The 25937-nt window shown below is 36.5% G+C and overlaps 1 protein-coding gene and 1 non-coding gene across 3 annotated transcripts in view; both read right to left on the minus strand.

The window, feature by feature from the left end:
• KPNA1 (karyopherin subunit alpha 1) overlaps positions 1–25937 on the minus strand; it is a 69062-nt gene that overhangs the window by 20422 nt on the left and 22703 nt on the right. For both annotated transcript variants that reach the window (XM_055393912.2, XM_088837522.1), the window contains exons 2-6: positions 20709–20842; positions 15808–15915; positions 10796–10895; positions 8514–8608; positions 388–519 (exon numbers count right to left, since the gene is read on the minus strand). In XM_055393912.2, coding sequence (XP_055249887.1) covers positions 388–519; positions 8514–8608; positions 10796–10895; positions 15808–15915; positions 20709–20837 — 564 coding nt within the window. In that variant the 5' untranslated portion in view covers positions 20838–20842. The remainder of the gene's footprint in view (positions 1–387; positions 520–8513; positions 8609–10795; positions 10896–15807; positions 15916–20708; positions 20843–25937) is intronic.
• LOC129553976 (U6 spliceosomal RNA) lies at positions 15208–15314 on the minus strand. Its single transcript, XR_008685543.1, has one exon. It is a non-coding gene; the product is annotated as a U6 spliceosomal RNA (small nuclear RNA).

Genomic DNA, 25937 nt, shown 5'->3' on the forward strand with positions numbered 1-25937 from the left:
TTTGACAAAGTTTGCAGTAATTAAAAATGCATTTTTTCTAAGTGATTTTCTGCACAAAAGTAACAAAGACTTGCTACTTCAATCAACACTAAAGAGTATTACAAAAAAAAAAAATTCAGTAACTGCTTACATGGTCTAAAATGTATATGTACAAGACTTCAAGAATTTCAGGGTTGTAAGGGAAAAACGGTTTTATGTTTCTAGGAGAAATTCTGCCTATATTCACTATGAAACTTCCTATTTAGGTTAAGTTTAGATTTCTGCAACACTCCATGTGAGAACCATGGACTGTCGTATCCAAGTGGTAACACTCAGACTCCTGAATATAAGACTCAGGGAAAACCTGTATTCTTTAACCTGCTTCTCTTTACTTGTTTCATCTTTTACCTGTTCCTGGACATCTTCAAACTCTGAGCTGAGCAACTCTATGAAGATAGGCACAGCTCCTGCCTGAATCACAATCCGGGTCTGAAGAGAATTTCCTGAAGCAATATTTGTCAGTACCCAAGCTGATTCAAACTATAAAGATAAAAATAATTTCATTATCTTAGTAGAATTTAATAGGTTGTTTACTTACAACAATAAGGTTTTCTTACAAAAAAAAAAACTGTTTTCTATGCATGAAGAAAGAATCTGAGATCATTCTTTGAATATCAGGTAAATACTATACTAATAGAAGAATTCCCAAAGAAATAACCTTCATCAGGAATATTGATCAGGTGTCTAAAATTTCAGATCAAGGTAGAGCTGACATGAGATCATAAGAAGAATGAGGGAGTGTTTAGTACTGTACTGTACTTTTCAAAAGAGTTAAGAAAGAATATATGCATTAATTTACTTATTGCACAGGATATCTCTTAAAGGAATCACAATAAACTGTAAATACTTGCTACTTTCATAGAGAAGTCTAGGTGAATTGGAAACAAGTACAGGAAGGATAAACACTTATTAGAGTAAAACTTTTATGTACCTTTTGGCCTTAAACCATGTTTATTATCTAATAAAAAACAAAATTAAATAATTTCTATAAAATAGGAAAAGTGAAATGGGGAAAGAATATTAGTGTAAAATGTATAAAATATAGGCAGAGTGAAAACGGCAGAAGACAATTTAAATGATTAAGTAGACCAAAAGGAGTTAACAGGCATACAACTAACAGAAATGGCAGCTTTAGAGCATAAGAGATTCCAATAAATGTGCAGCCTTCAAACCAAGGCACAGAGGTTAAGACTTTTTTAAAAAAAGCATTCCTAAAGGTTAATAAACTGGTAAATAGAAGGTATGAAGGAAATTATGGCCAACAAAAAACACAGCACATTTTTAATTGTACACATCTCTAAGTACCTTGACTCTTTAGCCCAATAAGATGAAATCCAAGAATGAACTCCTAAAATCCAAGAATGAACTCTTACAATCCTATTTAGAGTCAATTAAACTTCAACTTTATTTCCTTCTCCTGTTCTATCTCCTATTTAATATTCTTTAATGAGGCATATATGTGGGGGCAAAAAAATTTAGAGACATGCTACCTGAATGAGAATCTCAATTAAAAAATCATAAAAAATGGAGCTGTGATTCTTAAAGCTTTTGGGTCTACCAAAAGGTAGCTGTTGTATAGAAAAATAAATCAATCACTTGTGGAATGGGAAAATGAAAGAAACGGGAAAGCAATCTTATTAGCACAGTCCAAAGATACATGAATGAATGACAGTAAATTCATAGCAGAAGACACTTAAAGGGGATATTCAAAGAAACCTATAAATGTGAAATACAGAAGTGAAAATAAAGTGATCTGATAGCCAGTTAGGACACTGATATTACAGTAGCAGGGAGGCCAGACTAGGAGCACCACAGTTAAAGGGACTTTTTTTTGCATGGTAACTCTTTACTATAATTTCACATGCTAGTGAAGTAATGCTCAAAATTCTCTAAGCCAGGCTTCAGCAATACGTGAACTGTTAACTTCCAGATGTTCAAGCTGGTTTTAGAAAAGGCAGAGGAACCAGAGATCAAATTGCCAACATTTGCTGGATCACTGAAAAAGCAAGAGAGTTCCAGAAAAACATCTATTTCTGCTTTATTGACTAAGCCAAAGCCTTTGACTGTGTCAATCACAATAAACTGTGGAAAATTCTGAAAGAGATGGCAATACCTGACCTGCCTCTTGAGAAACCTGTATACAAGTCAGGAAGCAACAGTTAAAACTGGACATGGAACAACAGACTGGTTCCAAAGAGGAAAAAGAGTATGTCAAGGCTGTATACTGTCACCCTGCTTATTTAACTTCTATGCAGAGTACATCATGAGAAACGCTGGCCTGGAGGAAGCACAAGCTGGAATCAGATTGCTGGGAGAAATATCAATAACTTCAGATATGCAGATGACACCACCCTTATGACAGAAAGTAAAGAGGAACTAAAGAGCCTCTTGATGAAAATGAAAGAAGAGAGTGAAAAACCTGGCTTAAAGCTCAACATTCAGAAAACTAAGATCATGGCATCCAGTCCCATCACTTCATGGGAAATAGATGGGGAAACAGTGCCTGACTTTATTTTTCTGAGCTCCAAAATCACTGCATATGGTGATTGCAGCCACGAAATTAAAAGACACTTACTCCTTGGAAGGAAAGTTATGACCAACCTAGACAGCATATTAAAAAGCAGAGACATTACTTTGTTAACAAAGGTCGTCTAGTCAAGGCTATGGTTTTTCCCGTGGTCATGTATGGATGTGAGAGTTGGTCTATAAAGAAAGCTGAGCACCGAAGAATTGATGTTTTTGAACTGTGGTGTTGGAGAAGACTCTTGAGAGTCCCTTGGACTGCAAGGAGATCCAACCAGTCCATTCTAAAGGAGATCAGTCCTGGGTGTTCATTGCAAGGACTGATGTTAAAGCTGAAACTCCAATACTTTGGCCACGTGATGCGAAGAGTTGACTCATTTGAAAAGACCCTGATGCTAGAAAAAATTGAGGGCAGGAGGAGAAGGGGATGACAGAGGATGAGATGGTTGGATGGCATCACCGACTCAATGGACATGGTTTTGGGTGGACTCTGGGAGTTGGTGGTGGACAGGGAGGCCTGGCGTGCTGTGGTTCATGGGGTCGCAAAGAGTCGGACACGACTGAGCGACTGAACTGAACTGATAAGTTCAGAAGACTTTGAAACACTGAATATAACAAAATAAAAACTCATCTTAAATCACCTCTGTAATTAAATTACTACCCAAACTAATGTTCAAGCCCTTTTGAATCTGTCTGAATTGAAACTTGATATTTATACAGGCCTTTATATTTTAAAAGCATTATTCACATACTCTTAGGTGTTCCTTACAACAACCCAGACAGAGACATCTTGCTTTTCTAGTTTATGAATGAGGAAAATATCAGCAAAATATCCAATGATCACTAATGATTTGAGTAATATAAGTCAAAACTATTAAAATAGATTAGTCTCCTAATCTAGTAGGCTTATGGACCAAATCAGTTTCACACCTGTAATAATGACAAGAGCCTTTCAATTGCTTGTAGTTTTGGTATCCAGGGCAAGTAATTTCGATTAATGACATGCCAGATTATTTACAAAAAGCTAAAAGGAACACAGTTCACTTACAAGGTAGTTTCTTTTGCTTACTAGGAAAATTAACTTGTTTAAGAGAGACATTTGAAGTGAGTACAAAAGCAAACTCTCCTACAAGAAGGAAGGCTCTAAGTTCAACAGAGTCATCAGCATCTGAGAACAAGTCAAAAAAAAAATGAAAACTTGGAGGAAAAGCAACCTGTAAAAAATGAGTAAAATCAGCACAGACAGCAATCTATATCAAAGAGAGAAAAGATTTACAATGAGATTTTGATGCAAAAGAAACGGTAACAACAACCTGAGCAGATAAACAATGTATTAAAGAGTTATCAGGGCTTCCCTGGTGGCTCAGCAGTAAAGAATCTGCCTGCAATACAGGAGATGAGGGTTCAATCCCTGGCTTGAGAAAATCCCCTGAAGGAGGGCATGGCAACCCACTCCAGTATTCTTGCGGGAAAATTCCATGGACAGAGAACCCTGGTGGGCTACAGTCCATAGGGTCACAAAGAGTTAGACGTGAATGAAGCGACTGACACAACACACACAAAGAGTTATCAATGAGAATAAATCAGAATACTAATTGCCCCCAGAATTCAAACTGCTGCTTGATGAGGTTTAGCACCAAAGGTCTCCCAGAGAAAGATATCTAGATGCCAATGAAATGAATAAAATGGAGAAGCAAAACAAAACAGAGTGATAATGATTAGTAAAATGGAGAGTAAGTAAATAATAGCCAGAACATGAATGGAAGAAAACTGGAAATTAGGACTTTTCAACAAAAGAATGTACCAGAGTTATGTTTATTACTAACAAATACGTAACGATTATAACCTGAATCCAAAGAAGAGTCAAAGACTCTCTTGGTGAGAATGGAAATCAGAAAGTAATTTTGCCATTACTGGAGACAGAAGGAGATGAATAACTATAACCAGAGCCACTGAAAACCAAATCATATTCATGGATTCATGAGGCATTAAAATACACACACACACACACACACACAAACGGTGAAGATTACCGTGATGTTTACCTTCTAAAAATTTATCAAGCTCTGTTTGTACAATTTTCTATACCAATGTATGTGTGTGACATCTATGTATGTATGTGAGAGACAGAAACAGGAAGAGAGAGAAAGGGAGAGACAGGCTGAGAATTCCCCATGAGTTAAACTCTTATTAAAGTGTTGCAAGAAGCAACTTTCTTCTCGTGTTTACATGTATTTAATATGTAAGTATGTTTTTAAAAAACTGGGTGAACTTTGAACTATGTTTCTCTTTCACTGGGTATTACGGTCATTATTTTTTGAGTGGGGTGAATGTTTCAGCCTCAGGTCCCAGACTAGATTCTAACAGGAGAGTTGATACCAAAAATAACTGCATAAAGTTATATAGAAATGGCCAGAAAATGTAATCTAAGAAAGTAACCATGCAACTCAAGAAAAACTCAGCAACATGATGAAATGAAAAAAATTCAAGAAATGGTACCATCAGAAGTAATACCCAAAATAACTATAATCTTTACTCCTCTTTGTTTTTCTAAACTACTATATTCTTAGTGTTCTAAGAATGGCATCATGCGGGGAAACAACCTGTCATGCAGCTGTGATTGCTTACAAATTGTAATTCCACTTATTTTTTCACTGTCCAGATTTCTAAATAAGCCTACAACTGAAATCTGAAGGGCACACTGAAAATTTGGTATGTTCTCTCTTTCCCTTCTCAATTCTACCTTTTGGTGCCCAGTTCCTTAAATAAGGAAAATGAGAATCCAAAACTGAAGTACTTCTGACCTCCTATCAAGTTTCCCACTCCAGGTTGAAGTACGCCTGGTTCCCTTTCTCCATTTGGATCAGGACTCTGTTGCTGGCCACTTTGCCGGTTCCACTCTGGTTCCTAGCAAATGCCAGGCTCACCTGGAGAGCAAGTGAAAAGAGAGGCTCACATCAGAAAAATAAACCCAGATATCAAACTCTGGAGAGAACAGTGCCTGAGTCATCTGAGCAACCTTTCAAAATAGGTAGAGGGCTCAATGAAGATGGGAAAAACATAAGAGGATGAAGGCTTACTGCAGTTTATCACATTTAAAGCTTTTAGTGTCAACCAGAAAGGCAGAAATGGGAAAACTAAACAAATTTAACTCAAATTTACAACTTTAAGAGGAATACCTGTTTAATGACTGGAACTAGGAGGCAACTTACTTGTATTCTAGCTATTTTTGTAAGTTTCTATAAGAAGGTTTGCATCTCACCACTGCAAAGCATAGTACAAAAATGTTGGACCTGGACTCAAAAAGGCAAACAAAGAGGGTCCAGGGAATACCCCATGAGGCAGACCAATCTTGTGTCAAGAGCTCAAGTATTCTGAGGCCTACATGTTACTAAGCTTGAGAACGCTGCTGGTTAAATGGCATACTCTGCTTCCAAAGTCCTAGATTCCATCCATGATCATCTCATTTGAGGGCAAGTGAGTATTTACATAGCACTGCCAAAAGCAGGCATTTTTATCACCTTAGTTTGCAACACCCCATTGGTTTGGGGATGAGGAAAGCCAGAAAGACAGTGAAGAGACCCTTCACTAGGATTCACAGTTCTTTATATATGGAATGAAGGGATTACATTTGTCCAAGGATTTATTAGTGAGTTAAGCTATCATGACTATATATTATTACTCTTTCTGGAAGAGAAATGGCAAACATCTCATTCCAAAAGACAGTACTCAAATTTCTAATATGCAGGTAGGCGTATCAGTGACAACTCACATCCTAGTGCTCTCCAAGGAGACAGAGGAAGGAGTACCCTCCAAGCTTCCCAGAGTATGCCTAATTATTTGACCATGAAGCCTCTTGGAATATATTTATTCCTCCTGCTTTTGGGGTAGTCAAGATTACCCATTAGTCACACTGGAGAAAGAATACTACGTTAAATGTACACAGAAGAAAATCCAAGGATGATGACAGGTTTGTTTTCTCTCTCAGTCTTTGGATTGCTAAGGTGAAAATCATGAGGTGGTCACTTCCAGAGGAATAATTTCTTCATCTTTCAGCTTAATTAATAGTCTATACAAGGGAGGAATCTGAGAATTTTGATACAAGCAAATTAGAGATTTCTGAAGGCTTTTATCTTCAGAAATGTTAACACACAAACTCCAGGATTACAGAATCAAAATGATGTAGAATTTACAAGTGTTAGCTAGGAGATGGAATTGTCAGAGGGTATACTGTGCTCTTTAGGGAGGACTGGAGAGGGTAGGAGGAATGGGGAAAGATCCGATTCTCTGACATTTTCATCTTAGGACTAGATATACCATCTTCCTTTAATGAATGCATTAAGGAACTGGACCTCTTCAACCATCTACTAAAAACTACTAAGTCCAAGAGTAAACTTAAGATCTCCAAATTACTCTTGCTGTCAGGGATAGGACAGAAACATAATTTCATATGAACAAAATGGTAATTTTCCCTACCTCCCTCTTCCTATAAAGCTTTTCAAATGATAAACTGCAGTAAGGCTCTTCATTTGGTCCCTCGGGTTCTCTTGACAGGTTGCTTAGGGGCTCAGGCTCTGATCTCTGCAGTGTTGGTAGTCTGGATTTCCTTTTTTTTCTGAGAAAAGTCATCTTTCTTTGCTCTCTAGGTGAACCTGATTATTTTTCAGGTGTATGGTGATCCTGGCCTTAGATGGGGATCACAATTACAATCCAGGAGGCAGCTAGCAAAACAGAATCTTAATTCAAATGAACTTGGGAATCAGTAAGTGTCAAACTGGAGAAGAAAACTGATGGGACACTGAAGTACTCTACCTTTTCTGGATTTCTTGTTTTTCCTCTGGAAGGAACTCATCACCGCAACAAAGAGTAAAAGAAAGACAAAGATGGGATGGGAAGAAAGGAGAGAAAATATCAAGACAAAGCATCAAGCTTATGAATTATCAATAGTGCTCTGGACAGTAAGGAACCTGGGGAGAGGAGCTATTACTTATAAAAAAAAAATACCCCAGTCCTTATTGCAGCCTTAGAGTAAGGCAAAGGTAATTAAACAAGAGGGTGAAAGTTATCTTTATGATTAACTTGTTATTAGCAAGTATCTACTTGGAAAAATAAGCCATTTTGTAATCTGCATGGGACCTAACTGATCTTTAGAGTTGCAGAATCTTTCTAAAAGGCTTGAGCCCCTCAGAAAAGATCCTACAAGTGAGAATTTAGGAATCACATAAATTTGTTAAAGAATAACACAGAAACTGATTCAGCTGGTTACTACAAGGAAGTCTAGCTACTGAAAAATTACCAGTTTACTTAAGATCTGACTATTCAGAAACAATACAGTATTTTTAAATTTCTAGATAACTCCCAAGATGCGAGTCAGTTCATGGTTCTTTTACTGTAAAAATTATCTAACACCAAAGTTGTAGAATTTTCTCTTGGAATTCCTATACAACAGTATGACGGAGTAAATTAACACAGGAAAAAGCACACAGATTCCCAACAAGGCTACGTCCTTGTCAACTCTTTTAGGGTGGGCGGGGAAGAGGATTAATTAGAACCAGGTTTGGGAATCAGTGAGCCTCTGATCTAGCCCATGTTAAAAGCCCTGAAAAAGCCAACAAGTATAATCTAAAAATCCTTCAAAACCAAATTTTACAGAGTCCACATTAGGTCCTTAATGGGTCGTCCTCTACTGCAAACAATTCCCTACCAGCTAAGTATGATTCATAGTCATCATAAAATATAATCTTTTACATGAGTAAAAATGACAAGAATTTTAAACAGTAAAACCAAGGACCTGGATGTTTACAAAGCTATGAAAGCAGCTTGCAATGGGTTGTCAAGGACATCACTGAAATTAATCCTTCAACTAGATGAAAATAAGTAACAAATCTGTATACAAAACATAACTTTGCAATGGAAATTAAAATGAGGCAAGAAATGAAAATGGTCCGCACCTGCAGTGTACAATTCTCTTTTCGTTTGAGGAACTCCACAAACCTGGCCACTACTCCTGGTGTGCTGATGACTTCATCAATAGGAGGATTAGGTTCTGTCTCCCCATAAAATAAAAGAAGAAAAACAATCCTTTGATTTCAAGTCAAGGACTTTATAAAGCTCAAACTTACTTTATAATATCCCTCCCTCAATTTAAGCATCTCTTTCATGTTAGAAATCTAAAAAAGAAAAAAAAAATGTAAAACTGAGTTCGGTCACTTTGAAACTAGGGTAGCTTAAAAGATTTCAAAATAAGGGAAGCCTTAACATGAAATGATGGGCAGAATTCCTAAAAATTAGAAATTACTGCCTCTGTTATTTCAGAAAACTTAGAAAGCAGGGGAAAAACATCAAAAGACAACCACTGTTAAGTCTTTTTAAAAAAAAACATAAATTGTTTTAAGAAACTGGATTAGGAGACTCTGATTTTACAGGATCTAATTTTACAGCTGTAGCAATAAGTTCAGTTCAGTAAGGGCCATCAAAAGTAAGAACGACTTGCCAAATTAATCTCATTTTCATTTATGACAACAGAGTATCTTATAAATAAAGTCAGTCAACAGAAATTTGTTGGGTAAACAGATAAGAAATGTTCTAAACAATTAGCGTTGGAATTTCAGCAAGAGATCTGACGAAGTTTTTGATGACATTCATGTAGCTCTGCAAGAAAAATGGCAGCTGGATGACAGCACTACTAGGGACTCTTAGCAAAGTCAGTGGACTCACTGGAAAGAGATGACTAATGGTTCAATGTTAATTTGGAGCAAGCTCTAATGACATATTTTTATCAACCATTCATATAAACACAACAAATAAATTTGATGATTACAATAAAAATGAAGTCATTAATATGCTAGATTACAGAAACAACATATAGAAAGAACAATAAGCCAAGCTGGCAATGCAACATTCAGCTTTTAAAGCAATTTTAAAAATTCACATGGCTACATAGACAAAACCTAAAATCAGTTCACAAAGGAAAGTACTAGGGAGTATGCTGCTGCTGCTAAGTTGCTGTGTGACCCCAGAGATGGCAGCCCACCAGGCTCTCCCATCCCTGGGATTCTCCAGGCAAGAACACTGGAGTGGGTTGCCATTTCCTTCTCCAATGCATGAAAGTGGAAAGTGAAAGTGAAGTCGCTCAGTCATGTCCGACTTAGCGACCCCATGGGCTGCAGCCTACCAGGCTCCTCCATCCATGGGATTTTCCAGGCAAGAGTACTGGAGTGGGGTGCCATTGCCTTCTCCACTAGGGAGTATAGACTGTTGAAAAGACAATGAAACATTACTATGCCATGGCCACCAAAACAAATGATGCTAGCCTGAAGTACATTATTGGAATATATAGTTTCAAGACAAAGAAGGAAATCTCCCACATACTTTAGAGTAATAAGAATGTAATAAATATCATATTCTAATTATCACATTTTATGAATGGCTGGCAAACCAGAATATAGGCAGGGAAGTAGCACAGCGGCAAAAGGCCTTAGAAAACCACACTGAGAAAATCATTCCAGCATGCTGAAAAGAGGTAAGACATTTTTAGAAGGGGGTGGGGGGAGGGAGGTATTTTTAACAGGTTGCTGTGCACAAAACAATTATCTTTTTCTATGATGTTACGTTTTCATTCTAGTTATCTTCAAGAGATATATTAATTTATCACTAATGATTCCAAATAACCATAACCTACTATTCGGGGGTGGGGAGGAAGGCCAACTATTTTAAGTATTTACTATCAGTATTTCCATATGGCTTAGAGTTCCAGAGTTCTTATGTGCTCAGAAGACAAGAAGTATCATATCTCATCCTACTCTAATTATACAAAAAATAAAAGGCAGTTATCCTGTCCACTAATAAATCCATACTTAAATCAGCAATAAACTGCTAACATTAAAATCAATAATCACTACTCTTCCAAGTGATACTTTAAGTTTTTCTTAAAAAAGAGTGGAGTTTCTCATTTTAAATTAACATGAAATGTCGCTACTTTTATCACTTTAAGATCTTTTATAAAATACCTCAGATACAAAAATAATGCCACCTTCTGGTACTGGTTAAGATCACAGAAATAAAATAAGAAATTAAAAAACTAGACATGGCTCATAATATACATGTCTGTAAGTATCCTTTTGTTCTGTAGATAGACATACTCCAAAGCAAGCTATCTATATGCAAAAAATAGATTATGGGAAAGTAATATTTTGTACATAAATGAAAAATACTTAACATATTCAGAGCTCACCTTTTGAAAGCAGTTTTCTGAATTTCTGTGTTGCTGAAAGCTGTTGCTCTGGGCTATTGGAAAATATCATTTCAATCATGTCAGAAGTAATAACACCACCCTGGAATCACAAACAAAAAGCAAATATAATAAAATTTTAACTTAAATTCAAAGGAAAACAAAGATAAGTGGCCAAGTTACTGAGTTACACAAAGATAGCATAATCTTTGCATGTATAAAAGCATGAGATGATTAATAATGCGATGAAACCAAAAATCTTTGTCTATCATTAAAAAACTCACAACTGTTGAGAAAGTAACCTTAACAGTAAACACTAAGATAAGGTATTTCTTCTTCCTCTCCTGCTCATCACATGGCTGACTGTTCCCTGCATTCAGATTAAATGTTAAGTTCTAAAACAAGGCTTTTCCTGACCTCTGAATCTAAAGCAGCCACTCTATCTCTACCACATCATTCTACTTTAATCCTATGCCCAGCCCTTTTCACTATCACTCTTCTTAGTTACCTGTTTACTGCTTAGGTCCCCCAGTATTCCATAAGCTTCATGAAAGCCAAACACTCTATCTTACCACTTTATCCTTGATGGCTGGCATAATGTAGACACTCAACAAATATTTACTGAATGAATACAGAGTAGTATTGTATAAATCACAGATTCTAGCCACTATCAAATTCAACAGCTGACTCAAAGTTTGTATTTTCTTGCTTTATAAAAACCTTTCAGTTTCCCACTAGTCTCTTGTTTTATTAGTGCTTTCCCAAAACCCGTCCCCAGCATTAGTAAACTTACTTCTCAGGATCACTTGTCACAATGAAATAAAGTTCTTATCATTTCATGAAAGGTAACAGTAAGACAAATAGAAGAAAACTGCACTAAGTTGTAAATGCTAGATGGTTGGTAAGCAATTATCTAACACTTAAGAATAACAAATAAAGGATACAAATAGTAGAGACCTAATAGATGTTGAAAAGATCAAGAAGAGATGGAAAGAATACACAGAAGAACTGTATAAAAAAGATCTTAATGAAACAGATTACTACAATGGTGTGGTTAGTCACCCAGAGCCAGACATTCTGAAGTGCAAAGTCAAGTGGGCCTTAAGAAGCACTGCTGTTAATAAAGTTAGTGGATGCAATGAAATTCCAGCAGAACTCCCTAAAGGATGATGCCATCAAGGTTTTGCATTCATTATGTCAGCAAATCTGGAAGACCCAGCAGCGGCCACAGGACTGGAAAAGGTCAATCCTCATCCCAATTCCCAAGAAGGGTAGTACCAAAGAACGTGTTAACAATCAGATGAGTGCTAACCATTGCACTCATCTCCCATGCCAGTAAGGTCATGCTTAAAATCTACATGCTAGGCATCAGCATTATGCAAACCAAGAACTTCCAGATGTCCAAGATGGGTTCAGAAAAGGAAGAGGAACTAGAGATCAAATTGCCAACATTTGCTGGATTATAGAGAAAGCAAGGGAATTTCAGAAAAACATCTATCTATGTTTCATTGACTATGCTAAAGCCTTGGACTATGTAGATCATGACAAATTGTGGAAAGCTCTTAAGAGAGATGAGAATACCGGACCATCTTACCTGTCTCCTAAAAAACCTGTATACGGTTCAAGAAGCAACAGTTAGAACCCTATATGGAAAAACTGATTGGCTCAAGATTGAGAAAGAAGTACGACAGGACTGTCTGCTGTCACCCTATTTGTTTAACCTATACACTCATGAGAAATGCCAGGCTGCATGAGTTACAAGCTGGAATCAAGAAGGGTGGGAGAAACATCAACAACCTCAGATATGCGGATGACACCACTCTAATGGCAGAAAGTGAAGAGGAACTAAAGAGCCTCTTGTTGAGGGTGAAGGAGAGTGAAAGAGTAGGCTTAAGACCAAAAATTAAAAAATTTAATATCATGGCATCCGGCCCATTACGGCATGGTACACAGAAGGAGAAAAGGTGGAAATAGTGACTGATTTCCTCTTCTTAGGCTCCAAAATCACTGCAGATGGTGACTGCAGCATATTAGAAAATGACTGCTTCTTGGCAGGAAAGTGATGACAAGCCTAGACAGTGTGTTGAAAAGCAGAGACATTACTCTGCTGACAAGGTCTGTATAGTCAAGGCTATGGTCTTCCCAGTGGTCATGTACGACTGTGAGAGCTAGACCATAAAGAAGACAGAATGCCAAAGAATCAATGCCATCGAACTGTGGTGCTGGAGAAGACTCCTGAAAGTCCCTTGGACAGCAAGGAGATCAAACCAGTCAATCTTAAGGGAGATCAACCCTGAATATTCACTGGAAGGACTGATGCTAAAGCTGAAGCTCCAGTATTTTGGTCATCCGATGTGAACAGACGACTAATTGGAAAAGTCCCTGATGCTGCAAAAAATTAAGGGCAGAAGAGAATGTCAGAGGATGAGATGGCTGGTCAGCATCACTGATGCAATGAACATGAACTTAGGCAAACTCCAGGAGATGGTGAGGGACAGGGAGGCCTGGCATGCTGCAGTCCGTGGGGTCGCAGAGTCAGACACAACTGGGTGACTGAACAATAAGAATAAGCCATGGAAGAATGAAGCATTCTGAAGAGTCAGAAAAGTAACTTTGAAACTTATAAGTCTGATTCCTGAATAAACAAAAGTACCTACATGATCCTGTTAAAAATATGCTTTAACAAATATCTTTGTTTTCTTCCCTCTCTTAACCCTTTATCATGTAAGATATATTGACTTTACATTCACAGTATTTAAATAGTTAACTTTACATCATAGCAAGTTAACAGCTATCAAAGAGTAAAATAACCATCACTCAAGGACTTTTCCCCTTCTGAGGAAAAGGTTAGTAGATCTTCAGCTGCATGAAGGATAGCTATATCATGTTATGAGGATGTATGATCTTGTCATTGTCTTTATCTGAGACTCAGTTTAAAGAGCTATATATGGATGCCGCAATGACAAGAAGTAGATTGGGATAGTTAATTTTATGTGTCAGCTTGGTTAGTAGGTTGTGGTACCCAGCCATTTGGACAAACACCAGTCTAAATGTTGCCGTGAAGGTTATTTTTTAGATATGATTAACATTTTAATCAATACACATTATCCTCCAAAATGTGTGTGGGCCTTATTCAATCAGTTGAAGGGCAAAGATTGAGGTTTCTTAAAAGAAGGAAATCAGTCTCAAACTTTTACCTGAATTTCTAGCCCACTGGCTTACCCTACAAATTTCAGACTTACCAGCTCCAACAACTACATGAGCCAATTACTGAAAACTTAAATAATCAAAGGATCAATCAATCTCTCTCTTCCTCTCTCCCAATCCCCAAATTTGTTCTATTAACTCTGTAGAACCCTAATACAGTTCACAAAATACATCATAATCATTTAACATCTACTTGAAAAAAAAAAGACAGCTCAACTTCCTGAAGAGTCTGTAAGAATTCACCACAAAATAGTAGTGTTGGCAACACATTTACATAGATTTCAAAGCAATTTAAATTGCTCTAATCCCAAAAGAAAGCCGGTCCATAAAAACTGAAACAGAAAAAAATCTGTAAAATACTGTGCATAATATACTATTATGTGTCAAAAAGAGGGGGATTTTTCTCAAAAGGAGTAAGTTAAGAATTTAGTAACAGTGGCTGCCAGTGGGGAAAGAAATTGGGTGAGTAAGGTAGAAGAGAAAGATTTTTTCTTTAACATTATATACAACTGATCAAAATAAACTGAAAACCTAGACAAGTGTTATATCCATATCAATAAAGCATAATTTTTATCTGTTTATGTAACCCTCAAGAAAGTTACAAAATCGGTTATAATAGGAAATTTCAATAGTTGTGATGCAGAACTAATGTTTTAAAACATATGAATATGTCCAATTTTGTACTCGGAATGAGTAACAAATTGGGAATTCCTTTAAAGTATGCCTTGTTATCAACTTTTTTTTCTTAAACTTTTTTTTTAAATTTATTTAATTGGAGGCTAATTATTTTACAACATTGTGGTAGTTTCTGCCATACATTCACATGAATCAGCCATGGGTGTACATGTGTTCCCCATCCTGAACCCCCCTCCCACCTCCCTCCCCATCCCATCGCTCAGAATCATCCCAGTGCACCAGCACCCTGTCTCGTGCATCAAACCTGGACTGGTGATCTATTTCACATATGATAATATACATGTTTCAACGCTAGTCTCTCAAATCATCCCACCCTCACCTTCTCCCACAGAGTCCAAAAGGCTGTTCTTTACATCTGTGAGTCTTGCTGTCTCGCATATAGGGTCATCATTACCATCTTTTTAAATTCCATATATGTGCGTTCATATAATAGGTGCTTTTCTTTCTGACTTACTTCACTCTGTATAACAGGTTCCAGTTTCATCCACCTCATTAGAGCTGATTCAAATGCAAAAAATATGGAATGCTTCACTAATCTGCATGTCATCCTTGCAGAGGGGCCATGCTAATCTTCTCTGTATTATTCCAATTTTAGTATATGTGCTGCCGAAGCAAGCACTTCTTTAACTTTTTATTTTGTATTGGGGTATGGCTGATTAACAAACAATACTGTGACAGTTTCAGGTGAACAGCAAAGCCCTTGTTATCAACTTCTAAAGAATAATTTTATAACTAACTATCTTTTAAAGTTTCAACAGCTGAATTAATTTTCATAATTTAGTTAATTCTGTTAAATTGCATGCTATTCAAAATATAATAAACACTTAATGAACCATTAGTTTACAGATATAGTTTCCTTTTAAAAATGAAACACCAAGTACTTTTTGTAGCCATCTAACCTATTTTTTTATTCTTTTCTTGGCTGCACCTCATGGTTTCCAGGATCTCAACCATGGACTGAATGTAAGCCACAGCCATGAAAGCCCAGAATCCTAATCACTAGGCCACCAGGGAACTCCCCTACCTTTTTTTTTTTAAACTCCAAAAAAGATCTAAATCTCGTATCTTCATCAGAAGAAAGTAAAAAGCATTTATTTCATTATCCTACTTACTGGTGCCATCTCCATGTTATTAATCTGAGCCTCATGGAAGCCTCCATCTGACATAACTTCTTCTTCTGTTTCTTCTTCTGCTGTAGCAACATTTCTTCTCTTGAATAACTGAAAAATAAAAGACTGTTATTAAACTAAAATAACACAAGGTAGTTCAATATTCAAACACCAGGCACCCCACTTTTAAAAGGCAATACAGATGGAGCTTTTTGAAATCATTTTTAAAATTTGTGCCTCCTTCAACCTTTCTGATGAGGAACTATTTCATAATTCTCCAGTCTTATCATCTAATGCAATTAACTACTACAAAATTTTTTTTTTTCTACAAAATATTATCACCAACACTTGATGAGGTAAAACTTACCAATAGAGGCCTGACACTACATGACACATAAAAAAAAGTAAAGTTGAAAAAGAAGCAGGGCATGCTTGGTCATTTCATTCCTGAAGTAGTTGACAGGATTGACTTACCAATACATCAAGAAAAACAGGATAAAAATGCTAGGATAACTTAATACCTCCCTCCTAACCCTAATGGATGGTAGATAAAGATTTCCTGACCTTCCCAATCTGTCCAGCATCCAATGGTGACAAATGACGACTGTTTGAACACTACTTTTAAAGCACCTATTAATTTGTGGAAGCAAAGGAGAATAGTTCTGATTAAAGGAAACCCACTACAGTGCCTTCCATTACATACTAGGAAGTACACTTATTCATCAAGCCATGGTAGAGTAACAACAACTTATCCTCTTGCCCTATATGACTAAAAAAAGCAGACTAAATCCCTAAAATAATAGTTATCAGACACCAGATTACAGGCAACAGAGGCAGAGATCCTTCAGAAGAAGAGAAACAAGATTAGTCCTATTGCCTCAGATCGCCTGGATGGAGTTTCTAGGCTGCAGCACTGTTAGAGTGAACCTAACAGGGTCAAGCAGCCCCCTCAATTAAGGAGATGGCATTCAGAACCAAGGAGGACAAGACACCTAGAATCTAAAGGCAGGGTATTAAAGAAGTCAACAAAAAGAAAGAACTCCAAAACCTGCAGAAGGTTCCCCTTAATTAGTTTTGTACTGACAAGCACAGGTGGTGTGAGGAAACAGTCAAAAGCTGGAAAAGAAATTGCCTTTAAGGAGCATGCAGAACAATTTTAGAGGTCACACAGGTTAAGAAATCATTCATGTTTCACCTGGCAGGAATAGAAAAGTGTATGGTTCCCTGGTGGCTCAGATGGTAAACAGCTCACCTACAATGCTAGAGATCCAAGTTCCATCCCTGGGTTGGGAAGACCTAATATATGGAGCACTGAGTAAAATACTCAAGAAGGGTATCGACTCAGCAGTAAGGTAAATTATCCTAGATTATACATGCAAACTGGTTTCAAGTAACTTAACTACAGAGAATTATACATATTAAAAGAATACAAAAACTCAACAGGAGGTAAAAATTACAGTGCTCTGTATTCAATCAAAAACTACAAGCACACACAAGAAGTAAGAAAAGACTACCTATGAGGAAAAGAAAAGGCAATCTTATCAAACAAAATCACCTAGAAATGAAAAAGATGGCAGAACTGGACAAGGAGTTAAAATAGTTATAAATATATTCCATGTGTTCAAAACTACAAAAAAATATAAACATGATGAGAGATTTTTAAAAAATATTTTAAAAAAGCAAATCAAACACCTAGATATAAAAAATACAACTTTATGAAAAGTACATTAGGTGTAATTAAGAGCAGATACTGTAGAAGAAAAGATTAGGGAATCTAAGGACATCACAAAATAAAAGAGATGGGAAAAAAAGGCTGAGAAAATATGTACAAAATTTAAGTCAGTTACGTGACATCAAGTACTTACTGTACATGCAACTGGAGCCTCACGGTGGGGGTAGGGGAATAAATTTGGAAAATCAGTGGCCAAAACTTTTCCAAATCGGTGAAAAATACAAACCCAGAAATCCAAAATCTCTAAGAACTCCAGGAAGAAATATGAAGAAAACATGATAGGACATTATATCAAACTGTTTACATTCAGGAATAAAAAGATACAAGACAAAGCAGCCAAAGGTAAGAGACATTTCACACGCAGGGAAACAAAGGTAAGACCGACAGAAGACTTGCTGCTGGAAACAACGGAAGCTGCTGAGTGTGGATCAAACACATTTAAAGTATCAAAAGAGACTCTGGTATAACCACTACAGAAGTTCCTCAAAAAATGAAAAAAGAATGAAATTTTGGTATCTGCAGCAAGGTGGATGAACCTAGAGAGGATTATGCGTAGTGAAATAAGTCAGAAAGACAATAGATATGTTATCACTTATATGTAGAATCTAAAACAAAAAACAAGTATCAAAAAAGAAACAGACTCACAGATGGAAAAAAAATTACCCTTCCTATATACATCATATACCAATGTTGGCTATGGTCATGATGTACAATGTATCCCTGGCATTTATGGATCTTGTACCTGGAAGTTTGTACCTTTGGACCACCTTCCTCCAATTCTCCCTCCCCTAATCATCCACCTCTGGTAACTCCAAGTCTGATCTCTTTTTCTAGGAATTCAGGTTTTTTCGTTTTTAGATTCCACATATAAATATGTGTCTTTCTCTGGTTTATCTCACTCCACACAATGCCTTCAAAGTCCATCCTTACTGTCTCAAAAAAATGAGTTTAAAAAAAAACAGAAACTATCAAAACAATCATGATTTATATACCATATAAATTGTATATACCATATAAAATTATATACCATGAAACTGTCAACAAGTTATTCAATGGGAAAAGTTGGCTGGCTACAAGTTTTATCAACCTACTCACTTCACAAGATACTTCTTGTAACTAAAAACATTACAATTTAAACAAACCTTTTAGCAGCATTATGCTACACTCACACTGAGTTAGCAAGATTCTGCTTATTTCAAAATATTTTCACAGTAACTACAAATTTCATATTTTTATACATAAAAAATATAAAACTGGCTCAATCAGAACGACATCAACTAATAAATTTAAAATTTTGTTCTACTGGCATCAAATAAACAAAGGTCATTTATATAGTGCCGCCTAAATAACAAATACTAAGTACTAGTCTGCTGAAAGGAAAGCTCTAACAGCTCTGCTGTTATCTTCTGTGTATTTGGCAGCATCAATTCCTGTACTACCCTCAAATCTAGCTGCACAGCTGGCCAAAGCCTATGACTTTTCCCGATAGATGACTAAGCAACTGTGGAAAGAGAAACAGTACTTAAATGAATCTGTTTTTTACTGATGTTTACTATTTTACAAATTAGGCGTGAAACAAGTACTGCTGTGATAGTAAGAAGCCTAATTTGCTTTACCAGTTCTCCCTACATAAGATGGCACATATGAAACAACAAAATAAAAATTTTAAATAGAACAATATTCCAGAACCCTATCATAGAAACGTATTGAGGCCCTATCACAGTCCCAGATGTCATACAATGAAGACGACAGAACATCAACTACAAAGGTTTTTAGTCAAGTAAATGGGACCATACTTGCCACTGACGGAACATCTGCCTTCAGACAACTGAATATGAAAAACTTATTTTGTTTATATAAATTTTACAACAAAGTCCAATAACATGAAGTTCCTATCACCAAGAAGAAAACAGTATAAAATAAATACTGTTATTGGCAGACTGCCATTACATCATCTTCAAATGGCTTTATGCTAAATATAATGCACAGTCTACTGGTTATATTCATATCTATACTTGTTCTTGTGTGCATACATACATGTAATTCATATTTACATGTGAATATAAATATGTATCAGTGCTGTTACCCCCAAACAGTACAATTTACCCCCAAAATAGAAGTTAAATAGGAGCTCATCCAAAGAAAAGGTTCCACTTCAAATAAGACACAGAGATGAATAAAGATGCAAAAAGAAACCAAGAGAAACGCATCCTTTTATGAATAAGTGGTTGCTTCCAAAAGATGGTAAAGCAGACTGTTAAGAACTTAATTTGCTATACCTGGACTTCAAATAATTCGATTATCTAGTGCAGTGTTATGCAAAAGAATAGTGTATGTTGAATAACTCACTGTAACTATAAAATATTTATAAATGATTACCTATTTCTCAGGTATGAAGGGTACTGATTATTCACCTACTTTTTATGGAGCTTTTTATAGTTTGGGGGTCAAATGGTCCTTCCAAACTCAAGTCTTAGCCAAAAAAAAAAAAAAAAACCCAAGTGCTCCACCTTTAAATTTCCTGGCCAAAAGTGATGGACCATTTGTCCTAAGCATTCTTAGAGAAAGGTATAATGACGGTGAGTTCAGATTCTCCTGGAGATATTCTAAGGTTAAAAATGATCAAAATCCTTGTCCTAAATGTCATTATGAATAATACAGAATTTAGGGGTGAAAAGACTGACTTCTTGAAATTTTGTTTAAAATACTAAGAAATATAAAGATAGACACAAAACAAGTACAGCAAACTGTTGACAAACAATGAACCCAAAGGATGGGTTTATGAGATTTATTATCTATTCTGTATTTCTGTACATGCTGATAAATTTTCAAATTAAACTTTAGAAGGAAAAGCAAGGGACCAATTCTCAAATTGGTCACTTCAGAATTCATTAATACACACACAGAATCTTAAAAGAAGTTGTAACATAAAAGTAAAACAAACAGGCCAAAATATTAATAGTAATTGGGAACATGAGAACCTCATTCTGATATTCTACTTTACATCACCTCCACTCTCATACCCCTAAAATAAGTTGATTTTATTGTTGGGAGGGGGATATATGTATATATACATTAAACATTATTAAAATTAAGACACAGGAATGTGCAGTCAGGATCGAAATTGAACATTAAGTTCTTTAAGAAAAATTAGTATGGGTAAAGGACTTACCTGCTCTTCTCTTTTCTGCTTACGTAACTGTAGTCCTTCTTCCTCCCTCCTTCTGCGCATCTCATCAGGATTCAGGGACTTATTTTTGTAACTTTTCAGGCGAAAGTTCTCTTTTCCTGGGGTAGTCATGATTTCTACAAAAATAAGAGAGGAAACAGAGGAGCTTAGCTTACTAGGAAGAGCTCTGTTACTTTAATAGTTCACTTATTTAAGCATATAAATGCCCAGACCCACCTCAAAAAGCTATTGCTTCTATTCTGGATATTTCATATGAATTGAATGTGTGTAATATTCTGTGCCTGGTTTCTTCCACTTAGCATAGTATTTTCGAAGCTCATCCAAGTTGCAGCATATATTAGTACTTTATTCCTTTTTGACTGAATAATATCCCATTGTATAGATATACTCCATTATATTTATCCACTCATCAAATGATGGACATTCGGGTTTCTTTCCATTTTTTGGCTACTCTGAAAACTGCTTCCATAAACATTTATGGACAAGTTTTTATGCAGATCTGTTGTCATTTCTCTTGGGTGTATATCTATATACTCCATTTAATCATTTCAAGAAGTGCCAAACTATTTTTCCAAAGTGGCTGCACCATTTTACACTTACAAAAGCAGTGTACAAGGGTTGCCAATTTCTCCACATCCTCACCAACATCTGTTCTCACAACTTTTTTTTAAACTAAAGGATAGTTGATTTACAATACTTTGTTAGTTTCCGGTATGTAGCAAAGTATCACAACCTTTTCATTCTAGCCATTCTAGTGGGATAGATGCCTTTAAACCTATTTGTTTGCCAATTATACATCCTCCATAAAAATTTCTATTCAGATTAGGACTGGGTTGTCGTTTTTACCACGGAGCTGTAAGAGTTCTTTATTCTACATCAAAGTCCCCGTCAGATATATGACTTGTTAATATTTTCTTCCCTTTTATAGGTCATCAAATTTTTACTTTCTTGATAGTATACTTTGTAATTTTTTAAATTTTATTTGTAGCCGTATCAGGTCTTAGTTGCAGCACACAGGCTTCTCTCTATTGGCAGCACAGACTTAGTTGCCCTGCAGCATGTGGGATATCTCAGTTCCCTAATGAAGGATTGAACCTGTGTCTCCTGCAATGGAAGGTGGGTTCTTAACCACTGGACCACCTGGGAAGTCTCAATGTTATACCCTGAAGCACAAAAGTTTTTAAGGTTCTTAGTGCCATACTTAGCAATTCTTAACCCTCAGTTTCATTCTAAGAGTTTTAGAGTCTTATCTCTTAAATTTAGGTTTGTCATCCATTTTAAGTATGGGTTGACATTAAGGATCCAACTACATTATTTTGCATATGGCTACCAGTTGTTCCAGCACTACTGAAAAATGAAAAACCATTCTCTCTCTTTTGCAGTCTTGATGTTCTTGTTGAAAATCAGTCGATTACAGATAGTTTTATTTCTCACCTTTCAATTCTATTCCCTTGATCTGTATGTGTATCCTTGTGCCAATTCCACAAAGCCTTGATAACCAATTTTTTTAAAGTAAGTCTTAACATCACGAAGTATGAATCATATTTTCTTCATTTTTTTTTAAAGACTGTTGTGACTCACTTGGATGGATACACTGTGAGTGTATTCCATGTGACTATTAGAATTCCATGTAACTTTTAGAATCAGTCTGTCAAGTTCTACAAGTCAGGTGGCATTCCAATATGAACTGCATGGAATCAGTAAATCAATTTGGGGAGTACTGCCACCTTAATGTTAATCTTCCAACCCATGAAGACAATTTTTTTTTACTTAGATATTTAATGTCTTTCAACAAAGTCTTGTAGTTTTCAGAGTACATTTGTTAAATTTACTAAGTATTTTTATGCTATTGTAGATGGAATTAATTCCACCTTTGAATTGTTCATAACAAATCTATATAAATACAATCAATTTTTATATGTTGATTTTTGTATCCCACAACCTTGCAGAACTGAACTTGTTAATGCGAGTATTTTATTAGTGGATTCTTTACAATTTTTTGCATACAAGATCATTTCATCTGCCAGAGATAGTTTTGCTACTTTCATTCCAATTCCTTTTCTTCTTCTTGCATAATTACCATGATCAGAACTTCCAATACAATGTCACACAGAAGTGGAGAGTCAACAATCTTGTCTTACATTCCCGATCTTATGAGACTGTATCCAGTATTTCAACACCAAATGTGATGTCACCTTCCAAATTTTCACAGACATTCTTTTTATCATGTGGAAATAGTTAAGTTCCGTCTTAATGCATAGTTTTTTTCATGCTTTTTCTTTTGATCAGTAAAGGGTATTAGAATTTTGTCAAAAATTTTTTCCATCTATTGCAAAGACTATAACTTTTGTTTTTTATTTACTGATATACTATTACATAATTGGTTTGTGAACCTTACATTTCTGGGATAAATGACACTTGGTCATGCTGTATAAATCTTTTCATGTGTTGCTGACTTTAGTTTGCGAGTATTTTATTAAGAAGCTTTGAGTTCATATCCATAAGAAATATTGGTCTGTACTTCCCTTATGACGTCGTCCTCAGCATCAGGGTAATATTAGCTTTATAAAATATGTTGGGAAGTACTCCTCCTTTCAGTTTTTTGCAAGAGTTGGTGAAGAATAGTCAATTCTTTAAACATGTGGTAGAATTCAGCAGGTTAGGGCTTTTCTTTGCAGGAGGTTTTGTGACTAATCCAGTCTCTTCACTTGTTGCAGGTCTACTCGGATTATCTGTTTAAGTCAGTTTTAGTATTTTCAAAAGAATGTGTCCGTTTTACATAAGCTATGAAACTTACTGGAGTGGGAAATGGCAACCCACTTCAGTATTCTTGCTGGAAAATTCCATGGACACAGGAGCCTGATGGGGCACAGTCCATGGGGTCACAGAGTCAGACACCACTAAGCATGCACGAATGCATGTAACACTGGTACACAGCTGTTCATAAGATTCCCTTATCATCCTCTTGTTTTTAGTTATGTTCCTTCTTTCATCTCTGACTCTAGTAATTTCAGTTTTCTTTCTCAACCTAGCTAATAAGGTTTCTCAATTTTGTTGGCCTTCTCAAAGAACCAGTTTTTGGGTTCCTTAATTTTCTCTACTGTTTTTCTATTTTCTAGTTCATTAATTTTTACCTTATTTTTACTACTTCCATCCTTCTATTTTGCTCTTCTTCTTCCAGTGACTTACTAAAGAAGGTTAGGTTATTGATTTGAGATCTTTCCTCTTTCTTAATTTAGGCATTTATTGCTAGAAATTTCCCTCTAAGCACTGCTTTAGTTGTATTCCCTAAGTTTTCATAGGTGCTAACTTCATTTTCATTTATCTTAAAAGTATTTCCTGATTTCCCTTATTTCTTCCTTGACCCACTAACTATTTAGGAATATGTTCCTTAACTTCCACATATTTATGAGTTCCCCAAATTCCTTTCTGCTTTCATTTCTAATTTCTTTTCACAGTGGTCAGAGAACATCCTTTGTACTACTTCAATCCTCTTAAATATGTTAGGTTTGTCTTGTGGCCTAGCACGTGGTGTGTCCTAAAATATGTCCCACATGCACTCAAGAAGAACGTATATGCTCTGCTGTTGCTAGGTGGTGATGTGTTCTATACATATCTGCTGGGTCTAGTTGGTTTATAGCATTCTTTTTTTAATTTTTTTTTTTATTGAAGGATCATTGCTTTACAGAATTTTGTTGTTTTCTGTCAAACTTCAACATGAATCAGCCATAGGTATACATATATTCCCTCCCTTCTGAAACTCCCTCCCGTCTCTCTCCCTATTCCACCCTTCTAGGTTGATTCAGAGCCCCTGTTTGAGATTCCTGAGCCATACAGCAAACTCCCGTTGATCATTTATTGTACATATGGTAATATAAGTCTCCACATTATTTTTTCCATACATCTAACCCTCTCCGTCCCTCTCCTCATGTCCATATATAGTGTTGTTTCTTTGCTGACCTTATGCTAAGTGGTTCTGTCCATTACTGAAAGTACAGTAATTGAAGTCTCCCAACCATTATTGTTGAACTATTTCCTTTTCTATCAGTTTTTGCTTCATGTATTTTGATGCTATTATTCAGTCAGTTCAGTTCAGTTCAGTCGCTCAGTTGTGTCCGACTCTTTGCAACCCCATGAATCACAGCACGCCAGGCCTCCCTGTCCATCACCAACTCCCAGAGTTCACTCAAACTCATGTCCATCGAGTCGGTGATGCCATCCAGCCATCTCATTCTCTGTCATCCCCGTCTCCTCCCGCCCCCAACCCTTCCGAGCATCAGAGTCTTTTCCAGTGAGTCAACTCATCGCATGAGGTGGCCAAAGTATTGGAGTTTCAGCTTTAGCATCAGTCCCTCCAATGAACACCCAGGATTGATCTCCTTTAGAATGGACTGGTTGGATCTCCTTGCAGTCCAAGGGACTCTCAAGAGTCTTCTCCAGCACCACAGTTCAAAATCATCAATTCTTCAGCGATCAGCTTTCTTCACAGTCCAACTCTCACATCCATACATGACCACGGGAAAAACCATAGCCTTGACTAGACGGACCTTGGTTGGCAAAGTAATGTCTCTGCTTTTTAATATGCTATCTAGGTTGGTCATAACTTTCCTTCCAAGGAGTAAGCATCTTTTAATTTCATGGCTGCAATCAGCATCCGAAGTGATTTTGGAGCCCAAAAAAATAAAGTCTGACACTGTTTCCACTGTTTCCCCATCTATTTCCCATAAAGTGATGGGACCAGATGCCATGATCTTCGTTTTCTGAATGTTGAGCTTCAAGCCAACCTTTTCACTCTCCTCTTTCACTTTTATCAAGAGGCTTGAGTTCCTCTTCTCTTTCTGCCATAAGGGTGGTGTCATCTGCATATCTGAGGTTATTGATATTTCTCCAGGCAATCTTGATTCCAGCTTGTGCTTCTTCCAGCCCAGCGTTCCTCATGATGTACTCTGCATATAAGTTAAATAAGCAGGGTGACAACATACAACCCTGACGTACTCTTTTTCCTATTTGGAACCAGTCTGTTGTTCCATGTACAGTTCTGACTGTTGCTTCCTGACCTGCATACAGGTTTCTCAAGAGGCAGGTCAGGTGGTCTGGTATTCCCATCTCTTTCTGAATTTTCCAGTTTATTGCGATCCACACAGTCAAAGGCTTTGGCATAGTCAATGAAGCAGAAATAGATGGTTTTCTGGAACTCTCTTGCTTTCTCCA

This window comes from Moschus berezovskii, chromosome 1, assembly GCF_049115385.1.
Source record: "Moschus berezovskii isolate FMDL1 chromosome 1, NW_MosBer_1.0, whole genome shotgun sequence".
Lineage (NCBI taxonomy): Eukaryota > Metazoa > Chordata > Mammalia > Artiodactyla > Moschidae > Moschus > Moschus berezovskii.